At 42.9% G+C, this 19,992-nt stretch overlaps 1 protein-coding gene across 1 annotated transcript; it reads left to right on the forward strand.

Annotated features, from left to right (window-relative positions):
* Positions 1–83: 83 nt before the first annotated feature.
* LGI2 (leucine rich repeat LGI family member 2) lies at positions 84–19,704 on the forward strand. Its single transcript, XM_026071124.1, has 7 exons — positions 84–148; positions 2,863–2,934; positions 6,379–6,450; positions 7,030–7,101; positions 8,223–8,392; positions 12,788–12,952; positions 15,615–19,704. The coding sequence occupies exons 1-7, from the start codon at positions 117–119 to the stop codon at positions 16,430–16,432; spliced, it is 1,401 nt and encodes a 466-aa protein (XP_025926909.1). The 5' UTR covers positions 84–116; the 3' UTR covers positions 16,433–19,704.
* The last annotated feature ends 288 nt before the right edge of the window (positions 19,705–19,992 follow it).

Here is a 19,992-nt window from a genome sequence, read left to right on the forward strand (position 1 = left end):
GGGCGGGCGGGCGCGCGGGCGCGCGCCCCGCGGAGCCCCCCCGTCCTGGGGCGCTCCCTCACTTCTCCTTCCCCAGGAGCCTGGTGAACGGGACCTTCTCCGAAGTCAAGGACAGGATGTTTTCCCACTTGCCCTCCCTGCAGCTGCTGTAAGTACCGCACCGCACCGCACTCCCTGGGGAAGCACGGTGCCGCGTAGCGCTTTGCCCTTCCCCGAAACGCAGTTGCGGGTGTCCTTTTGGAAAAGGAGATCGTGGAGAGAGCCACAGCTTGTGCAGCTCTGCTGATGTAACTGCTCCTTCATGACTGCGGGACACGTTTTCTGTATTCCTATAGTAGCATCAAGCAGCTGATAAAACGTGTATTTATTTACTAAAGCAGGACAGGCTGTTTTCWGATTTTGTAAGTTCTTTTTTGAGGCTCAGCTTGACAAAGTTTAAGGCAGAGTTTTTCCCCCGTGAGCCATGTGCGCGTCCTCACTCATGCTCGTTTCGTGCTAATGAATCTCGCGTTCGCCTTGTGGCATTTATTGACGTTGCGGGGAGGTTCAGGTCGGCAGCGAGACCAGGCGGTGGGAAGGGCGGACATCGTGGACGTCCAAGAGAAGCACCCGCACGCGACGTGCCAGCACGGCCTGCAGCGTGCCCTGCGGCGCGGGAGCCGACCCGAAGGCAGCTCCTCGGGGCCTTTTGGGCCAGCCGAACGGCGGCTCCGTCTGCGCACAGGGTGGGCCTCGGAGGACGGCTGGGGAGACGGGGCGCAGGGCCGCGCGCTGCTGCCCGTCGTGACCTTGGGCAAGTCCCTTGATCGCACATGCGTTGCAGTCGTATGCGTGCCGGCAGCTCGAGTAGCGTACCCAGGCTTGCTTTAGTTTGGCTGCGGTGGGGGAAAGAGGGAGGCACGGAGATGTGGGGTTCAGTGCAGGCTACGCAAAGCCGCTGGGGATCTCGGCTGCTTCCTTGTGCGCTGCTCGGCATGGAGACCGTGCCCCTGTGTGCTTGACCCAGCCGGCCCCAACAGCCTGCCTGGCTTACCTGCAGCTCAAAGGCAGGTGGTGAGGAAAACTATATTAAAAACGTATGAGGCCCGCCAGAAATCCAGGCTAAGTTTCACAGATCTATAAATTAAAATGAGCCTTAGACAAGCATGCTAAAGGCACGTGGTAGTGTGACGGGCAGCCTCCCTGTAGGGCCTGCACTTTTTTCTTCTCAAAGGCCCGTGTTTCTCGCCTTTGGGGTGGGAGGGACAGCATCCCATGGGAAACGTGGGGAGAAGTGGGCAAAGCCAGGGGTGGAGGCTTTCACTCGCTTTAATAGAGCGCCAGGCGACACAGTCTGGGCAGAGAAGGTTGATGAACTTCGGCTGTTTTTAGGATGAGATATATTAGGCAAAATAACCAACCAAGTCATTAACCACCTCATTTCTAAATACAGCTGTCCTGATGTTGCAAGTGGGAAAATTACCTTTACCATCGTGTTAATGTGTTTTCCAATGTAAGATGCGTTCTCTAACCTTTCATAGGTAAAAAGCTTACCTGGGGAAAGAAAGACTGGTGGTCTCCAGCCCCCTTTCATTGCATGTGTGGGTCAGGATGGAGATTGGAGCATGCTCCTAGGATGTCTGCTCTGGTCTCCTCGGGGAAATAGAGGATTTCCCCAGAGTGTTTGAGCGTAAACCAAGTCCCAAAGCAAAGTTTTTGCTGGAGCTCAGGCCAGCACAGTGCCCTGGGCAGAGGAAAGGAGGACTTTGCCCACCCAGGAATGAGGGAAACAACAGACCTATGCCATCTCGATGAATCCTAGAGTGGTCTGAGGGAAAGGGTGGGTGGAAAATAGGAAATTAGGGAATTCTTTTGGATAGTGGTAGTGGGAGGAGTTGCAGAAGGTTATTCATTTTCATTAGATGTACTGGATTTCCAGGAAGAAATGGTGGGTTGTTTGGGGAGGGAGTGGGGAAAGGCAGTTGTTGAGAAAGGCAGAAGCCGCCCATTTCATTGTATGTAGTAGATCAGATGTGGGAGTGAGGTGGGGTTGTAACCACCACCACCAGCTTGGGCCCTGACAGATTTTGTTTGTTAGCGTAATTTGTAAGTTTGCAGGAGAAAAGGAATGATTAAATTACAAAAGAAATAAATGCTGAGCTGAGCACTTTCATGCAGCCGTGGTAAAGTAGTAATGCAAAGATTTATTTTTGATTGTAGTCTGAATCTTTCTCGGATTTCTTTGGGATAATTTAAGGAGCATTTGTATAGTATTAGCATAATAACTAGGATCACAGAGAAGGTTTGCATTTCGTGTTCATTAGTCTTCTAAATTAATTTTAGTAAAATGCCTAAAACCATATAAAAAGAGGATTAATAAGTGGCTACAGTAGAGCGATTAATGCGACATATTCACTTGCAGCTGAAAATTCTGGTGAGATTGTGCAGAAGTGATTCCTGTTGAGTAGGGTTTGGTTTTCTGGCTGAATGAGAAGTTTTGCAGTTTTCTTAAAACGAGGTAGCAGTTTTTGCCTTTGAACTTAAATATTGGAGATTGCTTACCTTTGTGCTTTGATGGAGCAGAGAAGGAGCTTTGCTGGCAGAGCTTTTCTGTAGCTTCTTTCTCCTGGACCTCGTTGTTGAGGCTCCGATGACAGCTGCTCCCGTGCAGCTGCATTTTGTMCCTGAAGATGTAGAGGGGGGGCAAGGCAGCACCTGGAGCAGACACCACTAGTCCCATAGTATTTTATGTGTGTGGCCTCGACAGGATGATATGGGCTTGAGTCAGTAGGATTAGTCTGGTCATGGTCAATAAACACAACTGGCGTAATCTAGGGTGTCAAGTTTTAATATGCTTTCCTAACACCTGCTCTCCATTTTCAGCTTGCTGAACTCTAACTCCTTCACTGTTATCCGAGATGATGCCTTTGCTGGTCTCTTCCATCTAGAATACCTGTAAGTTTGGTATTTTATGTTTCCCCTGTCCTTTGTAAATCAAGATGTTTTGATAAGTTGCCTAGACTCCTGCCTTGGAGAAATAGTCCTTACTGTGATTACCAGGAGCAGCAGAAAGAGAGGATTTATATTGCATTTCTGTGCAAATATCCTTTATGGTTGCCTACCTTTTTTTTTTTTTAGAGGTTACAGTGGATTTTTTTAAAATATGCCGTGAATGCAAGGTGGCTCTGTGTAATTACAGTACACTGAAAAAGTCCTGCTGAGCAAGAACTTGCCTGGATTTACAGAACAGTGCCATCATGGTCAAGGAGTTCTGAGTCTCAGGAAAGAGTTGTTGAAACCTCTTCTGCCTGTCGTCACCCTGAAGAGGAGTTGCAGAGTGTCTGTACTGCCTAGAACAACCCTGGTTGCCAGACTGGTTCTCTTTCCCCACCTCTCCTCTCCAGCTTCCCCTTTGTTCTAATATCCCATTTAATGCCCGTGGCATTTATCTTTATAGTATAAATAATTATGAATATATGAATATATAAACATATATTTCATATAATGTAAAATATTGTAATTATTTATATTCTTATTTAAATTTATTTAACTTTCCTCTTCTTAACTTAGTTCGCTTCTTCATTGTTTTTTACATTACTTTCATTTCCCAATTTTTTTTTTTTTAGGTCACCCTTTTTTCTTTTAAAAAAGTATTAGCCCTGGTACCAGGTTGTCCTCACTTCATACTCCAAAGGACTGCCATTTCTCTGTGTTACCGGAAATGAGCTGGTATGTTTTTAAACTCTGAATGTGATCTGCAAAGATTAATCTTTCCACCCATCTTTCTGTGCTGAAAGGTAACTGTGGAAAATTCTGTCTTCTCTAGGAAGAACAATGTTCATAAAACTGACTCTTGCTAAAGTCTTACAGGAAAGTAGGTATTAAGATGGGGTATATTCAAGACTAAAAATCTGTGAGGAGTAGCCGACGATAGGATTAACGGACTGAGAAGTGACTTATGGTAAATGGTATATGCTGAAATACATGATTCAGCTACATCTGGACTTTTCAGTGCTAGCAAGAGTTATCTAACCATTCTTTTCTCCATGTGTCTACCTGTAAAAACAGTAATTTGCAGAATGTTTGAGAAAGGAAAAAACCCTGCAAATATTCTTACGTTGTTTCAATATTGACTTGCTTAAGCTTTCAGGTGCTCCTGAGCCCAAAATGGAGCTTGTTACAGTAGTGTGTGCTCTACTGACAGATGCACTGGTAACTGTAGCCAGACCCATATCTGCAAGAGAAACATCCTGCCCCTTCTCAGCTGATCACAGGGAAAATTTCTGCCCCAGTAGCTAATTGCAAACCGGGGAACAGAGTTAAGGCTGATTAAAACCTTACAATTTCAATCCTCTTTGGTAACAGCCAAACAAGTGCTCTCAGTTTATGGTTGTTGTCATTCTCCCTGCCAATGCCACGAAGTACTTCCTCCTGCCAGCAAATCTGACCTCTGCCTTTTGGGAACTGAGAGTGAGCAGCCTTTTTTCTTTCTTTCTATCTATCTTTCTTTCTTTTTTTTTCTTTTTTCCCTCTCCCCATATGGAGAGTAATACCATTAGAGCTTCAGTAACTCATGCCTCGCAGTTATCAATGGTTAGCTGTTACAGAGAGCAAGGAAACCCTGCTGACAAACAAGAACAAGAAGTTTCTTTGTGCACAAAGCACAGAGTCCAGGCAAAGAGCAGCTGGGCAGCGTCCGCAGCATATACCCGTACAGCACACCTGTAGTGGCAGCCGCTGTTACGGCATCACGCCGCAGTTAGGGCAGTAATAGCGGCATTCGGGATACCGTTAAGACCATCTGGTTATGTTTACGGAGTCGGGATAATGGAGCTCCGATAAAGTTCGGAGCTTTGCTAGCAATTGCAGCGGTGTGCCAGTAGGTACATTCCCAGGGCAGCCTCCCTTCAAGGTCGGCTTCGGTGACACAAATCCACCAAATTGAGTCCCAGCACAGATGTCCATCATCTGCCTGCAGTGTGTCCAGCAGAACTGTGTTTATTTGTGCTGCCAGCAAGCTGGTGGTGTGCTGGGACGCTGGGGCTGGGCAAGAAGGAGCGGCTGCCGGCTGCTGCCTGGGTGCCATGTCGGGAAGCAATCTGGCTGTCTGCTCTGCTGATTGAATTTGTGTCCTGATGCGGCCTCGTAACGGAGGATGGCTGACCCTTTCTGGGCATCTTCCACGTGAACACATCTCATCTGCACCCATTGTGTGCAGGGAGAGGCCGTGACACTTCACGAAGGGTTTTGGCTCTGTCCGAACCCAGGGCACTTCATCTCCTGCATCCCCGTAAGGGCTGCAGCCCCCCCTTGGCTCTCTCAAGAAGAGACCTGGGCTTATGCTGTTTTACCTCCATTTCCCTGCAAGGCAAACAAGGGTGCACAGCAAGAAGGGAGACACTTTCATCCCCTAAACTTTTCAAAGTCGATGTGTGGTTTTCTGCATCCAGGTACACCTGTACCATGCAATAGCTTCAAGGTCACTGGGCTGCCACGCCAGCCTGCTTGACTGGGCTGATGGTGTATTTACACGTGTCCTCAGCTGCTCTGGGGACAAGATGTTCAAATATCAGCTCTTTCTTTAAATGCTGATGTGCAGTCAGGACTAGCAGCACCCTCCTGCAATCAATAGGTGACTGTCGTTATTTCCACGGAGGTCGGGGCTGTGACTTGTGTGTGTCCTGCAGAGCTGGTGTCCCTGCTGGAGAGAGGTTACATATGGCAACATGGAGAAAAGCAAGGCTTTTTTTTTTTTCCTTGCCATTTTTCCGCACTTCTGGATAAATGGGATACCAGTACGTAACTGCAGTCCACATCGCTGCAGTGACAGTGGCCTGAGAGCCCGCTGGCTTTATGGGTACAGGGACAGCACTCTGTGTGCAGCAGCCCGGGCGCCCTCAGCACTGCCCGAGCACGAGCTCCCCTGAGCAGAGTTGTCTGGCGTCTGCAGCCTGTGAAGCACTTGCACCTCTCTGCTGCCCTGTGATTTTAAAATTTGGGCAATTTGTGAAAGGAAGGTAGGACTCTAGATGGACCTAAAGATGGACATCTCAGAAGCTTCTCCTCCCCAGGTCTCCTTCCTCACACACCAAACTGTATAGGAGGATTAAGTAATAGAGGAATAATGTTTTTTTTGGTTTATTCGTTTTGTTCTTCTTCTGGTGGATCTTTCTGTCGTTTGCTCTCTCTTGCACTGCCTGGTACCTGCATCATTCCTTGTGTTTTACCAGAGGAAAGGGGAAAAGGGAATGTGAGTGACTCCACTGAGACTCCCTCAGTTTTAAGTCTGAAGGGGCTACCCAGGAACCTGCTGAGTTTGGAGGCCATAGGTTAAAATACCACCGATGATAATAATAGTGCTAATTAGAATCTTTTTTAAAATACTTATTTTTTGCCTAGATTCATTGAAGGAAACAAAATTCAAACCATTTCAAGAAATGCATTTCGTGGCCTTCGAGACTTGACTCACCTGTAAGTTGTTTAATGCTTAGTAGAATAATTTGTATTTGAACAAAACTCTTTGGTGCAGATAACTGGTTTTCATGCCGTATAGAACATTTCCCTATATCTCTGTTTGTCAGCTACCTCAGACTGTTAATAATGTGCTTTCCACAAATTTAAAAAGTGTCCTTTAAAAAGCTCCTGCTCTGGCAGCACTACAGCATGTTCAGGTGCCAGTGCACACTTATGTTAGGACATAAGTGCAGCCCTTACCTGTGGATGCTGCCACTGATGCCACCTTAATCGTATGCTTGTGATTAATATTCCTGCTTCTTTTCAGCATGTTCAGTGTTTGCTGTGTGTGTTACAAAGCTTTTTCCAGGTGGAATGTGTATTTTACTCTTTTTTTTTTTTTTTTTTTTACATCAGCTTCATTTTTCTCTCTCAATCACCATTCCCAAATGAGAATAATTAATATGTGCATGTTCCTGGTAGGTATTGTCAGTGCTAGTAGTTGTACGATACCAGATAATTAATATTATGTAAGTAAAGTTAGACTTGGTAAGAGTCAAGATGACAATGATATTAAGTTCTAACTTTCTTCTCTAGTTCTTTGGCCAATAACCATCTTAAAGCTCTGCCAAGGGATGTCTTCAGTGATTTAGACTCTTTAATTGAACTGTAAGTAATGAAAATCTTTCTATGGGCTGCCTGTTATTGCGACTCTACTACTGAGTTTTAAGTTCTGTTTTTTGTGTGGTGCTGTATTTGATATCCACACCAAAAATAAATGTGCATTTTCTTGTTCTATCTTTTTTCATTTAAAAGTTATTTACTTGGTAGACTCTCCTAAAATAACTGCTGTTTCTTAAATCACTGTTATTTTTCATGATACTGCACATAGTTTGCATTATTGTACTCCTTCTGATCTTGCACATCAATTTTGTTTAGTGAAAGGGAGACTGAATTTTAAGATTGCAATTTCTCTGAACATTTTTTCCTGTTATTTCTGCAAGTATTTCCTGAGATTATTTTAGTAAAAGGCATTAATTTAATAAATTATCCTTTTTTCTTTTGTTTTTGTGCAATGGGTAGCATATTGCTGACTTACTGTCAGCGTTTTCTTGTATAACTAAGCAGCTAGTCAGCTTTCCCTGTTTTTGACCTGGCTCTCCAAAACAGGGAAGTGTGATTGTAAGCCGCAAGGATTACCAAGGGATTGAAGAGCAGGTACAGTATTTGAAATCTTACATACATTGGTGGGAGGATATTACACTGACTAGACTTCACATCAGCAGTGACTAATTAAAAATATAAGCCCTTCATTATTATTTTGAATACCTCTGTATTTAATGTAACACAGAAATTGTACTGACAAGACTACTCTGTCAGCCAGTGGTACTGGAGTAGTTTATTGAAGCAATGGGATTTATCTATGTCATCAGCAGACGATGGGAGGCAGACTTGCAGCAGACATCCACACTGTGAGCATTTGTTATGTTACGGTCCTAATCCTTTGAAAACTTACAGATATAAGTGACTTTACATTTGAATCACAATTCTCCATGCTTAAGATTATACATGGGCATATTTCCTAGGTTGAAATTGTTTTCCAAGGACAACACTTCAATGGAAGTGTGTACATACTAAGAGAGCCAGAATCAAACAAGATGTCTTTCCTGTTCTCAGTTCAAAACTACATTAGATATTTTTAAATTCAGTATGTCAAGGTGCTAACAGTTATGTAGTATTCATATTGCTATCAAACTTTTCAAATATGTTTATTTCTGTGTGTTTTTTAGAGATTTAAGGGGAAATAAATTTGAGTGTGACTGCAAAGCCAAGTGGCTGTTTTTGTGGTTAAAGATGACAAATTCCACTGTTTCTGATGTCCTGTGTATTGGTCCAGCAGAATATCAGGATAAGAAGTTAAATGATGTGACAAGTTTTGATTATGAATGCACCACTACAGGTATTAAGAATGTATATTTCTAAGCACACCAAATGTGGTTAAATATCAGAAGTTTAGTCTGTAACCATTTTGTTTCTACGAGCATCATCTGGGGGGAGGGAAGGGAAGAAAGGGTTATATACAAAGCACTTTAGAATACCAGAACAGGCATCAATTGAGAAAATTACATTTTAAAGCCAAAGTAAGTAGAGTTTTTATTTGGATTAAGTGATAATGGGAGAAGAGCTGTGACTGTTCCTATTCCAAAAGGCTTGATTATGACTCACTTTGTGTCTTAATTTCATCACAGAATGTTTTCTATTGTCTGGAATAAAGCCATATAGTTATGTCAGATGAGCTTCCCAAAATCTCTGTATTTCACAGACAGCAATGGAAAGAAGTTTAGATAATGTGGCTATATCAGTTATCTTTATTCAATAGGCCACAATTTAATAGTATCAAATGTGGCAGCAATACTGCCAGCACTTTTTTATAGAACTCCATTACACTGGAGAGAAATTTCCAATAATATTCCAGCTACTGACTTGCTTAGGATCTTGATTTCTATTTTAGGTAATGTAAAGCATGCTGAAGGGAATGGAGAGAAACTTGCATGTGTTTATGCTTTTATTTTATGACCAAATATAACAGCAGTTACCTATATTTAAATGTGGCTACATCATACAATTGAGAATATCAGCTGCTATAGTATTGTTTTTCATGTATCTGATGAGAACACATTGCCTTTATTTTCTGTACAGTAATATCAGAGGCATTCAAGTTCTCTGTCATCAACTCAGTCATCAAGAATGAGATAGAGCACCTGTAATCTTTTTTTTAAGAAGTAACAGAAAAGTTGATTATTTGTATCATGAGGTAAAGTTTTAGGACAAGGTATGAAAGGTAATCGAAGGGCAATACGTAAAAGAGAAAGAGAATGAACTTGGAGTTCAAAAATATGTTAGAAAAGCAGCAGAGGAAAAGGGTGGTAATCTGCTCCATAAAAGGATGTCAAAAACCCAAGAGTGACATAACTTGGAACTATGCTATGAACTATACTGAAGTTACATTCCTGTGTCTGCCAATCCACAGAGGTGCAAAAGTACCAAGTAAAAGTGAACTTTTCTTAAATCAAATTGAAGTAAAATAATTACACTGTACTAACCATGTGCAAAAATAAACCTTATTTACCTGATCCTCAGAGCTCTACTGACCTGCTGGCCCTCTGTCACATCCTTATATCTGCATATGTAACTATAAAGTTGCTGCAGGCAAAAATCATCCTTAATGTCACTCCCTTGCCCTGCTGTAAGTGAAGTTTTACCGAGTGTAAATCTAATTGCACATGCTATAGCGTTTGCTTGGAAACTCAGGTATTACGTGGTGCAAGGATTGCCCAGCTGAGTGTTTGTTCACATGCTATCAGAGAAGTGATCTGGCTGCATGCTGTATAGATGTGATGTATACAGATGTATAGATACTACTTCAGGTAGTATAGGGCATTTTCAAGCCAGTCTAACTGCTCTGAACGAAGAGCAAGTGTCTCAGGGCTTCGTGGTGCTCGAGCGCGTGGTGAGAGGTGATGGGGCAGAAGGGAGGAGCTCTGGCATCCTCCCAGAGTGTTTGAAAGGGGCAGACTGAGTGCAAGAGCGTGGGAGGCTGCTGCCTCGTGGTCATCAGCGCTGCAGGGGAATGTGTATTTACTTTCAGGAGGCTTGAAAGCAGGCTTTGCGCTTCCATAGTCACTGGAAGCAGGCCTCGTACTTAGGTGGTACCTGCTTCGCCCAGGCTGCCAGGCAGGGAGGGATCGTCCCACTGAGCAGTAGTGTTTTAAAAGTTTAGCTCCTTCTGTATTCACCTACCTGGGATGTCTTCTGGAGGGGCTTCTCTCTCCCCACCAGCAGCAGCGGACTCGACCAGATACCTGAGGTTTTCTGGACTAGATATCTGGAGTCCTAGGTATATTAGGCAAAATGCATTATTAAGGCTTTCTGCACAGGGGAAGTTGCTGGAAATAAGGCGGATTGTGAATTAAGAGCCGACTGCTCCATATTCTCTCTCCACATGTTCACCCTTTGCGAAGAGCAAGCTGGAGGTCCCCGGTGCCACCGTGGTGGGACTGCCTCCCTCGCGCCGCGGGGAAGGACGGCTCGCGTCTCCGGGCCCAGGTGGCCCTGCTAGAGTAACCGTCTCCACCAAAGGGAAGCCCCTGAGGAAGAGGGGCCAAAGGGACAGCGGGAGCCTGTGCCGCAGGGTGGCCGCGTGGTGCGAGGGAGGCGGCGTAGATGGGGGCCAGCGAAGGGAGGGGAGCGGAGGGCAGCATCCTCCTCCCTCTCCCACCCAGGCTCATCCAGGCCGAGAGAGAAAAATGTTGAAAAACATCCCTCCCCCCCTCAGCCCTTACCTTATATTTACTGTATGGTCTCTTCCTAGCATTAAAGCAGGRTAGGTGGACCTGTGTGTGAAAGTAGATCAAGCTCCACAGCCCGAAATTCATCTCAAGCCTGACACGGCAGCAGCTCTTCACTGTGTGACTTGGGGCTGTGTTGGAGTCTGGGATTTCCAACTGGTGCTAAAAGTGGCGTTTACTGTTTTTTACTGATCGCTACTTTAGTTAGCCACTCTTACGCATCCAGTGATACAGTGAGCCCAGTGACAGGTACAAGTCAAAATAGCTTTGTTAGCATTGTATCATTCCTAAAGGAGCCCTGGGTTTTAATGTGCAGATTGGCTTGCTTTAATTCACAGATGCCAAATACCTGCCCTCAGAGTGTTTCAGAGCTGTCCAGATGTTAAAAAAGATGTCTCTTTCAGTGTTGGATCTGGGTTTGGGTTGGTGCTTTTTTTTGCTTTTCCCAAGATTTTAAATGTATTTTGATTTTCTGTGACTGTATCAGTTATTGTCGCATCCTTAGTTACATTTTATGATTTATCACTTTTTTGCTCTCTGCCTACCTTGGTGTCAGTTCTCTCCAGTCCTGCTATTTTCCCAGTGAGAATGAAGATAAATTCCCTGTTTTCACACTGGCATTTATGAATCAAGCCCATGGTCTATTTATAGTAGTCACCCAAAGAATGGAGCCTGTCATTTCTTTTGCAGCTGTGGAGTCTGGTGTACTTGTTCAGTTGTAGTTGTCTATCTTTATTCTCCAGAAGTATAACTCTTCAAGGGCAGGGCTTTCAGGCTTGTGTAGGCATAAAGTTCTTCATTTGAAAGCAATTATTTTATAATGGACCAAAATGAAGGATCAGAGTGAGGACTTAATTAACGTGTCACCAGAATTCCTGGATGCTCAGGCTCTTCCAAAGTAGGAATGAATAGTGAAGCATGTAGCAAATGGAGCTTAATACAGAGGCATGTCTGGTTCTGCAAAGAAACTTCATCTTAGTGGAAGTTTCATTTCCTTTTCTGTTTAACTATATCTATATATAACTTCAGTCCAGGTCTTCTGCCACATTCTAGAATGAAACATGTTATAAATGTTGTTTTTCCTGTGTCAACTCTGCTGTATTGATTTCTTTTTCTGAAAATTAATGACCTTGCCCAGCTGTCAGTCCAAATATCAAATTCAGACCTGAGTTTCCTCATTTTGCCCCAAATGGGCTGTAAGCTGACTACTGACTTAGCCCAAGGGGAATTTTAGAATTAAGTCTACAAAGACGCTTGGTTTTTGAGAACAAATCTTGTGCTTGGGAGTTAGGTTCCTAATCTTAATGGGTTGCTTCGAATCCTTGGTCTTAGAATCTAGAACACATTTTCCACCAGATAGTAATTTGCAGGTTGGTCATATTTTATGCCTAAACTACTTTACAATGTCCCATAAAACGTTATGTTAACTGAGTTTTTGATTACACTGCTTTGTCTATGGTCTAGCCAAAATGGGGTTGTCCCCAAGCAAACTTCAGATATAATTTCACTTTCTGCCTGGTTTAGCATAACACAAATTGCGAGTGATTAAATTTGCATGTCTTTAACAAGTTATTGGACTTGAGCTGGAAGTTGTTGCCTCTCAGCTTGAAAGTGATTTTAGCAAGGCCATTTCACTTGATGGGAAAGCAACTTCCAGCTGAGGGGAAAGAGACTTCTCTCTCGATGGCATGCGACCCTGTGAATGTATCTTAATTTCACTGGTATCAGCCAAACTAGGTGCAAAATCAGAATTCTGGCACTATTTACCTCTCTTGATCTCCTTGGAAAATGTTTTTCCTGAGGACAGTTTATGATGCCTAAAGCAGGAGACTCTCTTTCCTGATTGCTGCATGCCCGACACGTGAGCACTGACAATTCCATGTTATACAAAATCCAGAATATTTCACTTGAAAGCGTTTTTCAGTGTTAATGATTGTAATCAGCAACCACTTATTTTGTGTTTCCAGCCAGGATGTATCCTAATTGTTATCAATGTATGTTTCTAGATTTTGTTGTTCACCAGATTTTGCCCTACCAGTCAGTTTCAGTGGATACATTCAACTCTAAGAACGATGTGTTCGTAGCCATTGCACAGCCTAGCATGGAGAACTGCATGGTCCTGGAGTGGGATCACATTGAAATGAATTTCAGGAGTTATGACAATATCACAGGTACATGAACACTGGGATTCCAGTTGTTGATGGACTACTGACATTTCACAAGGAGAAACTGTGAAGAGGAGATTCATAGATGGGAATCAGTTGATGCTTTTCGTCCTTAATCTCTGAAATCAGCAGTTCAAAGTGTGAAAGGTTTGGACAAGAATGATTTTATGGAGTAGCGCATCTTTTTAATACACACACTTTTAACCTCACTATAGCACACAGGCTAGGCTTTTTCTTGTCTGTATGAGAGTTCTGGTCTCGCAGACAGGTCTGAAGGCACAGATGCTTGCTGTGCATGTCACGCTGTGGCCCAGCTTTGACACTGCCTATGTTATGCTGTGGGTTAAAGTACAGGTTACAGAAGCCCTTACTGTTGCCCAAGTGCCTGCAAAACTGAATATAAAAATAATCTCCTGTGTAGAAAGAAATAGATACAGAGGGTGTTTCTAGGGTGGACAGGTCAGGAAAGCTTGTCCCACAGCTGAAGATGATAACATTGAAACGTTTAAGCCATGGCTATTTCCTAAATAGGTGTACTATAAAGCTTCCACATTTACTTTCCATTTACAAAAGTGCTAAGTTTGCATCCTGGCCAGATTCCTTACCAAACAATAGCGCATGTGGATACCAGGTGGTTTTCTAATGCTAGGAACCATTCTGTCCTGAGCTGACATTTGTGGTGCTATACAAAGCTCAGTCAATCAGCGCTGTGTCTTCTGACAGCAGGGAGGGAGTCTTTAGAGCTATTATACACTGTCAGGTTTCCTAACCACTTCAAGCTATTAGTTCTAAAGACTTTGGAGCTAAATTTATCCATGAAGCATTCTTTCCTCCTGTTCCTTGTTACATGTAATAGATTACTTCTCACCTTGCAGTCTCGGTGACAAAGAGCATGTTGTGTCTTTGGCAGGTGTTCTGAGAAGTTTACAAAGACAGCAAACAACTACCTCCTCAGATCAGCTTTGTGTCACTACCGAAAGTTTACAAGATGCTACCTCTCTGTCAGGAGGTTTTGGAAATGGAAAATTTTGCATTTTAGGTTCCATTATGTGTTGGTAGATGAGGGGAAAATATATGCCAGTGGATGTAAAATTAGAAACAGATGGACCAAAGAACTAGCAGAGCTCTAGAGAAGCTCTGGAAATGAAGTTGAGAGCTTAGGTCATTTGCAAAGTTGGGCAAGACAGCTGGTGAAATAGTTCATTTGTGTGAGTTTGTCTTCCAGACATATTTCACCTTCATCTGAATGGCATGATTAGGAGACACTTCCACTCAGGACTTGTGTCCTGGCTCCTTTGCACACCCAGCATGTGCACCAAGACTCATTTCTCAAATGTCACACCTGGGTTTTTGGAAGGCCAGAGCTTAAGCTCTGGACTCCAGATATAAGTGAGCTAGAGACTTCTGTCAGAGTACACAAAGGTAAGAGCCTTTTGCAGAGCCTAAAGAGCATTTTGTAGAGCTCAGGATCCAACTACAAACTCCATGGGGAGTTTCATTACTAACTGTATGTTTGGCATTCAGATGTCAAAATTTTGCTCTTTACAACATGGGCAAACGGACCTGAACTAGTTGTCAAGATTGCCTTTATAGTTGATACGCAGAGAAACGGGCATTCTTGCCCTCTCCAGAAGGAGACATCTGCAATAGGCCAGATGAATTCTTTTCTAGAAGCATTTTTTTTGACTAGATTAGGCCAGAAGGAGCTTGGATGATCAGCTAAAGTATGGATGTCTACACTGCAGATACCTAATGGTATTCCAGATAAGTCTCACCCCTCCTACAGTACTAGCCCTGGAAAGATGATAAATCATCACAGGTCAGATCTGAAACAACCATGGATAGCAGGTCACCTAAGATGCCAGTGCAAGTCTCCTGAAATGACTTTGATAGAGGAAGCATAGAAGAGTCTGTGCAGATACATCTCTATTTCAACTATATGTTTACAAGAGGAATTCCTCTTTTCTTGCAACAGGTGCTTTCATAAATAGTCTGGTTGTTACTTTTTTAGATGCGGATCTTGTATAGCGACTTGACATTTATCAAAATGGACCTTAACCTGATCTGATCTAGTCTGGCAACTGCATTATTCCTAAATATTTTGAGTTGAGATGATCTTTTCATCTTGCTGTCAGGCGATGTATCCATAGGACACATCAATATTTCCATTTACACTAATGAAAATGAGGGTCTGCCTTCTTGGAGCAAGAAAAAACTGGAAAGGCAGACATTCCAAGAGTAAGAGAATTCTAAATTCCTGCTGAGTCATGAAATAACAAGTCTTATTATTTTGGAGTAGTAAAAGCTGGCTCAGATAATTGTTTTGGATATTAGGGGGCCGGTGCCTGAACAGAGAAAGAAAAAGTATTCTGGATAAAAAGGAGTGAGTGTTTTAGGGTGCATCAAACTTGGACACCTCAAAGGGTGTGATAGTTCCAACATCTGAAGTCATCTTTTCAGTTGTTGGGTGGAAAATAAAAATGACATGTGTGATACAGCATGAAAAGAAGCTCTGGTGGCATGCAGTAAAAGACAAAAACAATTTTGAGATGGTAAAGTTTAAAAAAAAAAAAAAAAAGGAATGGGGTGATTTTGCAAATCTCTGTTTGTGTTGTAAGCAGTGGTGTGTACTGTGCTAATATATGTGCTTTTTTTCTTTGGGCAATAGGTCAGTCCATAGTGGGATGTAAAGCCATTCTTGTTGGTGACCAAGTCTTTGTGGTGGTGGCACAGCTCTTTGGTGGTTCACACATTTACAAGTATGACGAAAGCTGGACAAAGTTTGTTAAATTCCAGGATATCGAAGTATCTCGCATTTCCAAGCCAAATGATATAGAGCTTTTTGAGATAGACAGTGAGATGTTTTTTGTTATAGCAGATAGCTCTAAAGCAGGTTTGTCAACAGTGTACAAGTGGAATAACAAAGGTTTCTACTCCTACCAGTCACTTCACGAGTGGTTCAGGGACACCGATGCTGAGTTTCTGGATATAGATGGGAAATCGCATTTAATCCTCTCTAGCCGCTCACAGGTTCCCATTATACTCCAGTGGAACAAAGTTTCAAAAAAGTTTGTCCCACACAGTGAAATTCCCAACATGGAGGATGTCTTGGCTGTGAAGAGTTTTAGGATGGAAAATAGCCTGTTCATCACACTCACGAGATTCATTGGTGACTCCAGAGTCATGAAATGGAATAGCAAACAGTTTGTGGAGATACAGGCTCTTCCATCCCGAGGAGCCATGACACTGCAGCCTTTCTCCTTTAAGAATAATTACTACCTAGCCTTGGGAAGTGACTATACCTTCTCCAAGATATACCAGTGGGATGGTGAGAAGAAGCTCTTTAGGTTGTTTAAAGAAATCTATGTGCAAGCACCGCGTTCTTTCACAGCTGTGTCAACGGATCGAAGAGATTTTTTCTTTGCTTCTAGTTTTAAAGGCAGCACACAAATATTTGAACATATCATCATTGACCTGAGTTTATGAAAAGCTGCTGGAGTGAAATTCATTTAAAATGGCATTTATACACAAGCAAAACAAAGAGAGATCCGTCCAAAAATAAGGTGCACCTGTGGAGTGTGACAGCATTTTCTGGACTTTTAAAACTTGCCTGTTAATCAGGGATTACCTCTACTTGGTTACTGCATGACATGTCCATTTTATCCTTTTTCAAAGACACTTTACAATCTGCAGTCATTCAGAGGGGAGTGCAATGCATTAGGATTAATTTTGACATCAAAGACTGATTTGCATTTTACCCAGAAAACTACCTTAAATTGGATATCTCATTAAAAAAGCAAAGAGGAAACCATACAGAGCATAGAAATGGTCTTGATTCCTAAACTAACACCTCAGTAGTGATATTTAAGATGGGAGGCAGTTGTGCATAGTTGCTGATGGACTGTAAAAGTGAACAGCAGCTTTCCAAAATGCACTTTCTGTTGGGTTCTTGAGGTCTGTCTTCAAAATCTTTGTGGTTTACAATAAGCCCCAGGCATCATTTTAATTCATTGCAGATCAAAAGGAAAGTCATAATCCAGTGCCATTTTTCTTCCCTTAATCAGTATTTCAGTAACAAATTGTGCATTACAAATAGCCCAGCCCACAATGGCTGGATAGCCAGGAAAAGAAGGGTCTGTCACTTCTGGACTTTAACATCTTAACAGTGTTAGGTTAATACTGACAGAAAGTCACAGAGAACTGCTTGGTGGCGTGAGTGAATCAACTGCAAGCTCAGTCCAATTTAAAATGTATTAATAGCTTTTCCAGAAATACACCCCATTTAGCCCTCAGTCACACTCTTCCTGATGATCCCCATAGATTCTGGGGCATTTTAACAAGTAAGGAATCTGTCGTGATCTCCCGTTCTTCTAGAAAGCACAGCTTAAATGTAGTTTGAAGGATACATCTGTGTTCATGTTCTCCAAGCCATAGCTCTTCTGCACGCAGTGAGCTGATTTATTCTCCAGAGGTCTCACTCCAGCACAGCTCCCAAGCTGTAAATTCAGGCATGGATCATCAAAAGATGTGTTTGGGGAATTCTCCTTCTGTCTGAGGTCTAAATGCTACTTTGGTATCACCAAATCTTTTGAAATCAAGGCAGCCAGAGCTGTTTCAAGCTAAGCCTAACCCTGGTTCCAAAATGGGAATTTTCCTCTTGATCATTCAAGGCTTTTGCCAGGATGCCAGGCAAGAAGTCAGATTGAACAGCAGGATGTGAATAGACCGTGCTATATTGGGTATTCTTAAAAGTATTTTGGGTGGCTACAGATGAAGACATTCCCTCATCCTCAACAGGGCAGTCGTGGCATGCATAGAGCCTCTGCCAGGCTGTCTACACCCTTATCCAAGACAGCTGCATATCAGAGCCTTCTTTTGTTTCATTTATGCAATATGCAATTTCTTTAAACATATTACCAATTAGCATATTAGCCTGTTTTATCATGAGCCTGTTTCTGCTGCACTCCTGACTTGGGGAATAACAAGGCTTTGTGTAAAGCAAGCAGAGCAAATGAAGCTGGCCTTTATTCTTTTGTAACGAAGACCATCGCAGCATCTCTGCACTGCCTGAGCTTCACTTTTTTGCCTGGGATGTGCAGAAACATGCCCTGTTATCACAAACAGAGATGTTCCTCGCAGGCTTTGTGACATCCAAAATGCGAATGGTGCCGCAGAGGCGGATGATGCTCAAGGACTCCCATGAGGAGTCATAAGCTACCAGTGACCTGGAATATCCCAGTCTTCACCAACTTTTGTATAGCTGCTATGAAATAAAATTATTCCTGGCCTGACAGAGATATAATTCATTTTATTGTGTTTCTAAATTCCATGCTAATTTTTTCCCAATGTAGGTGCTCATCCTGGGTTTATTTTTGACTACAGTTTAGACGATCCAGCCCTCTGAAGTATTGAGCTCTGCCTGTGAATCCTAATGCGGTGTCTGTTCCTGTGATTCAGGCTAGTAGACACTCTGTCTTCACCTCGCAAACCAGCCTTCTGCAGTAAGTTTTGGCAATAGCTCTCCTAGGATTAAGCTAACAAGTCCCACAAAGCTAAGATATGATTAGTATGTCTGCCAGTGAATGAAATTTCTTACTGTTCTCCCAGTTTACTTTTTAAAGCCTCTCCTTATGCAGCGGGTATGGCTGGCAAGCAGTTTCTTTAAATTGCATTGCCAGAAGGCATTTTTCATTGCTCTTCTGTCCAGTGTGCATGTTTAGCTACAGTTATTTTTTCTGCTAAGAAGGGGCATTTCTCAGTGTGCTGGCACTTTCTTTTCGGACTCACTGCTAGTACCCTTAACTCAGCAAGGGGCATAAGTCCAAAAATTAAAAAGCTAGTTTAAAGAAACTGGATCTTGATATTTTTGATCAGAAGGAAGGCAAGAGGATGGTGGAAAAGAGCTTTTGTATCCATTAGCAAACGATTGCACTATTCGAGAGCCAAGGGGCTTTGAGACTTGGCTATCAAGTTGAATTAAATTAAAAATGTCTCTGCAGAGATGGGCTTAATAAAGAGGAAAAAGTGATCAACGGGAGTGTAGCTCATTCACGTGGGACCAGAAGAAGCGAGAGCGGAGAATGGATTTTGCAGGATGGCAGTGTCTCCGCTGCGCAGCTGCCAGCCCCAGAGCCAAGCGTGGCAGCCCTGGCCAGAGCGCCGGCTCGGCACCCGCACCCCACTTTCTGCCGAGCTAGCTCACAGGCCGTCCTGGGATCAAAGCAGTAAGGAGGGGGCACAAAAGCACCAGCTGGTGAAGAAAAGGGGTTACAATACATTTTACAGAATTAAATAAGGCAGTGTCTCAAAAAGAGCCTTATTCTGGTCTCCCTGCTCCCAAGGAAGAGCTCCAGATTACAGCCAAAATAACAGCAGTTACTGAGTGCCTAAAATACTCTTTCTTTCTGCCTTCCCAAATGCAACAATAGTATTGTCTCCCTGGCCTGTATTCTGTAATATAAATTGTTTTGGGTAGTAAATAAACTATGCATATCCATAATTTACTGCGCCTGTCAGAACATCAGAAAAGTATAGGACAGTGAGAACAGATAACAGAGCATGCCCCTTGGTAATTTTTAATGTATTTTCAAATACATACAATTATGTAAAGAGCAGTAGTTTGTATAAAAATACATTTAATACAGTATGGTAGCTACAGTGGAAACATTTTAAGGCTGTATATACATTTAGCTTTTTTTAGTAAAGAGATGATGTAATCTATGCTACTGACACATGTATGTACTCTTTCAGTATGTGAATAAAAGGTAGTAAACAAGACTAATAGTGATGCATTGTGTGTGTTAAAATATCCATACTGTGAAGTAAGCGTGTTCCTGCTTGAATTCAGAGGAACACTGGGTTTTTGGGCTTCCTTGGAAATAGAGCTTGTGTGTGGTTCAGGGTTGTGAGCTCTCTTCACACCAGCCATAAAGTGGCAAATTATTTCCTGCTCCTGTCATATAGTACAGAAAATCAGAAGACAAACTATCCACTGTGCTCCTGTACGCATCTGCGACTCACCTAGAGGGTGGACGGATTGACCATAT

This window comes from Apteryx rowi, unplaced genomic scaffold (genome assembly GCF_003343035.1).
Source record: "Apteryx rowi isolate R43461 unplaced genomic scaffold, aptRow1 scaffold_321, whole genome shotgun sequence".
Lineage (NCBI taxonomy): Eukaryota > Metazoa > Chordata > Aves > Apterygiformes > Apterygidae > Apteryx > Apteryx rowi.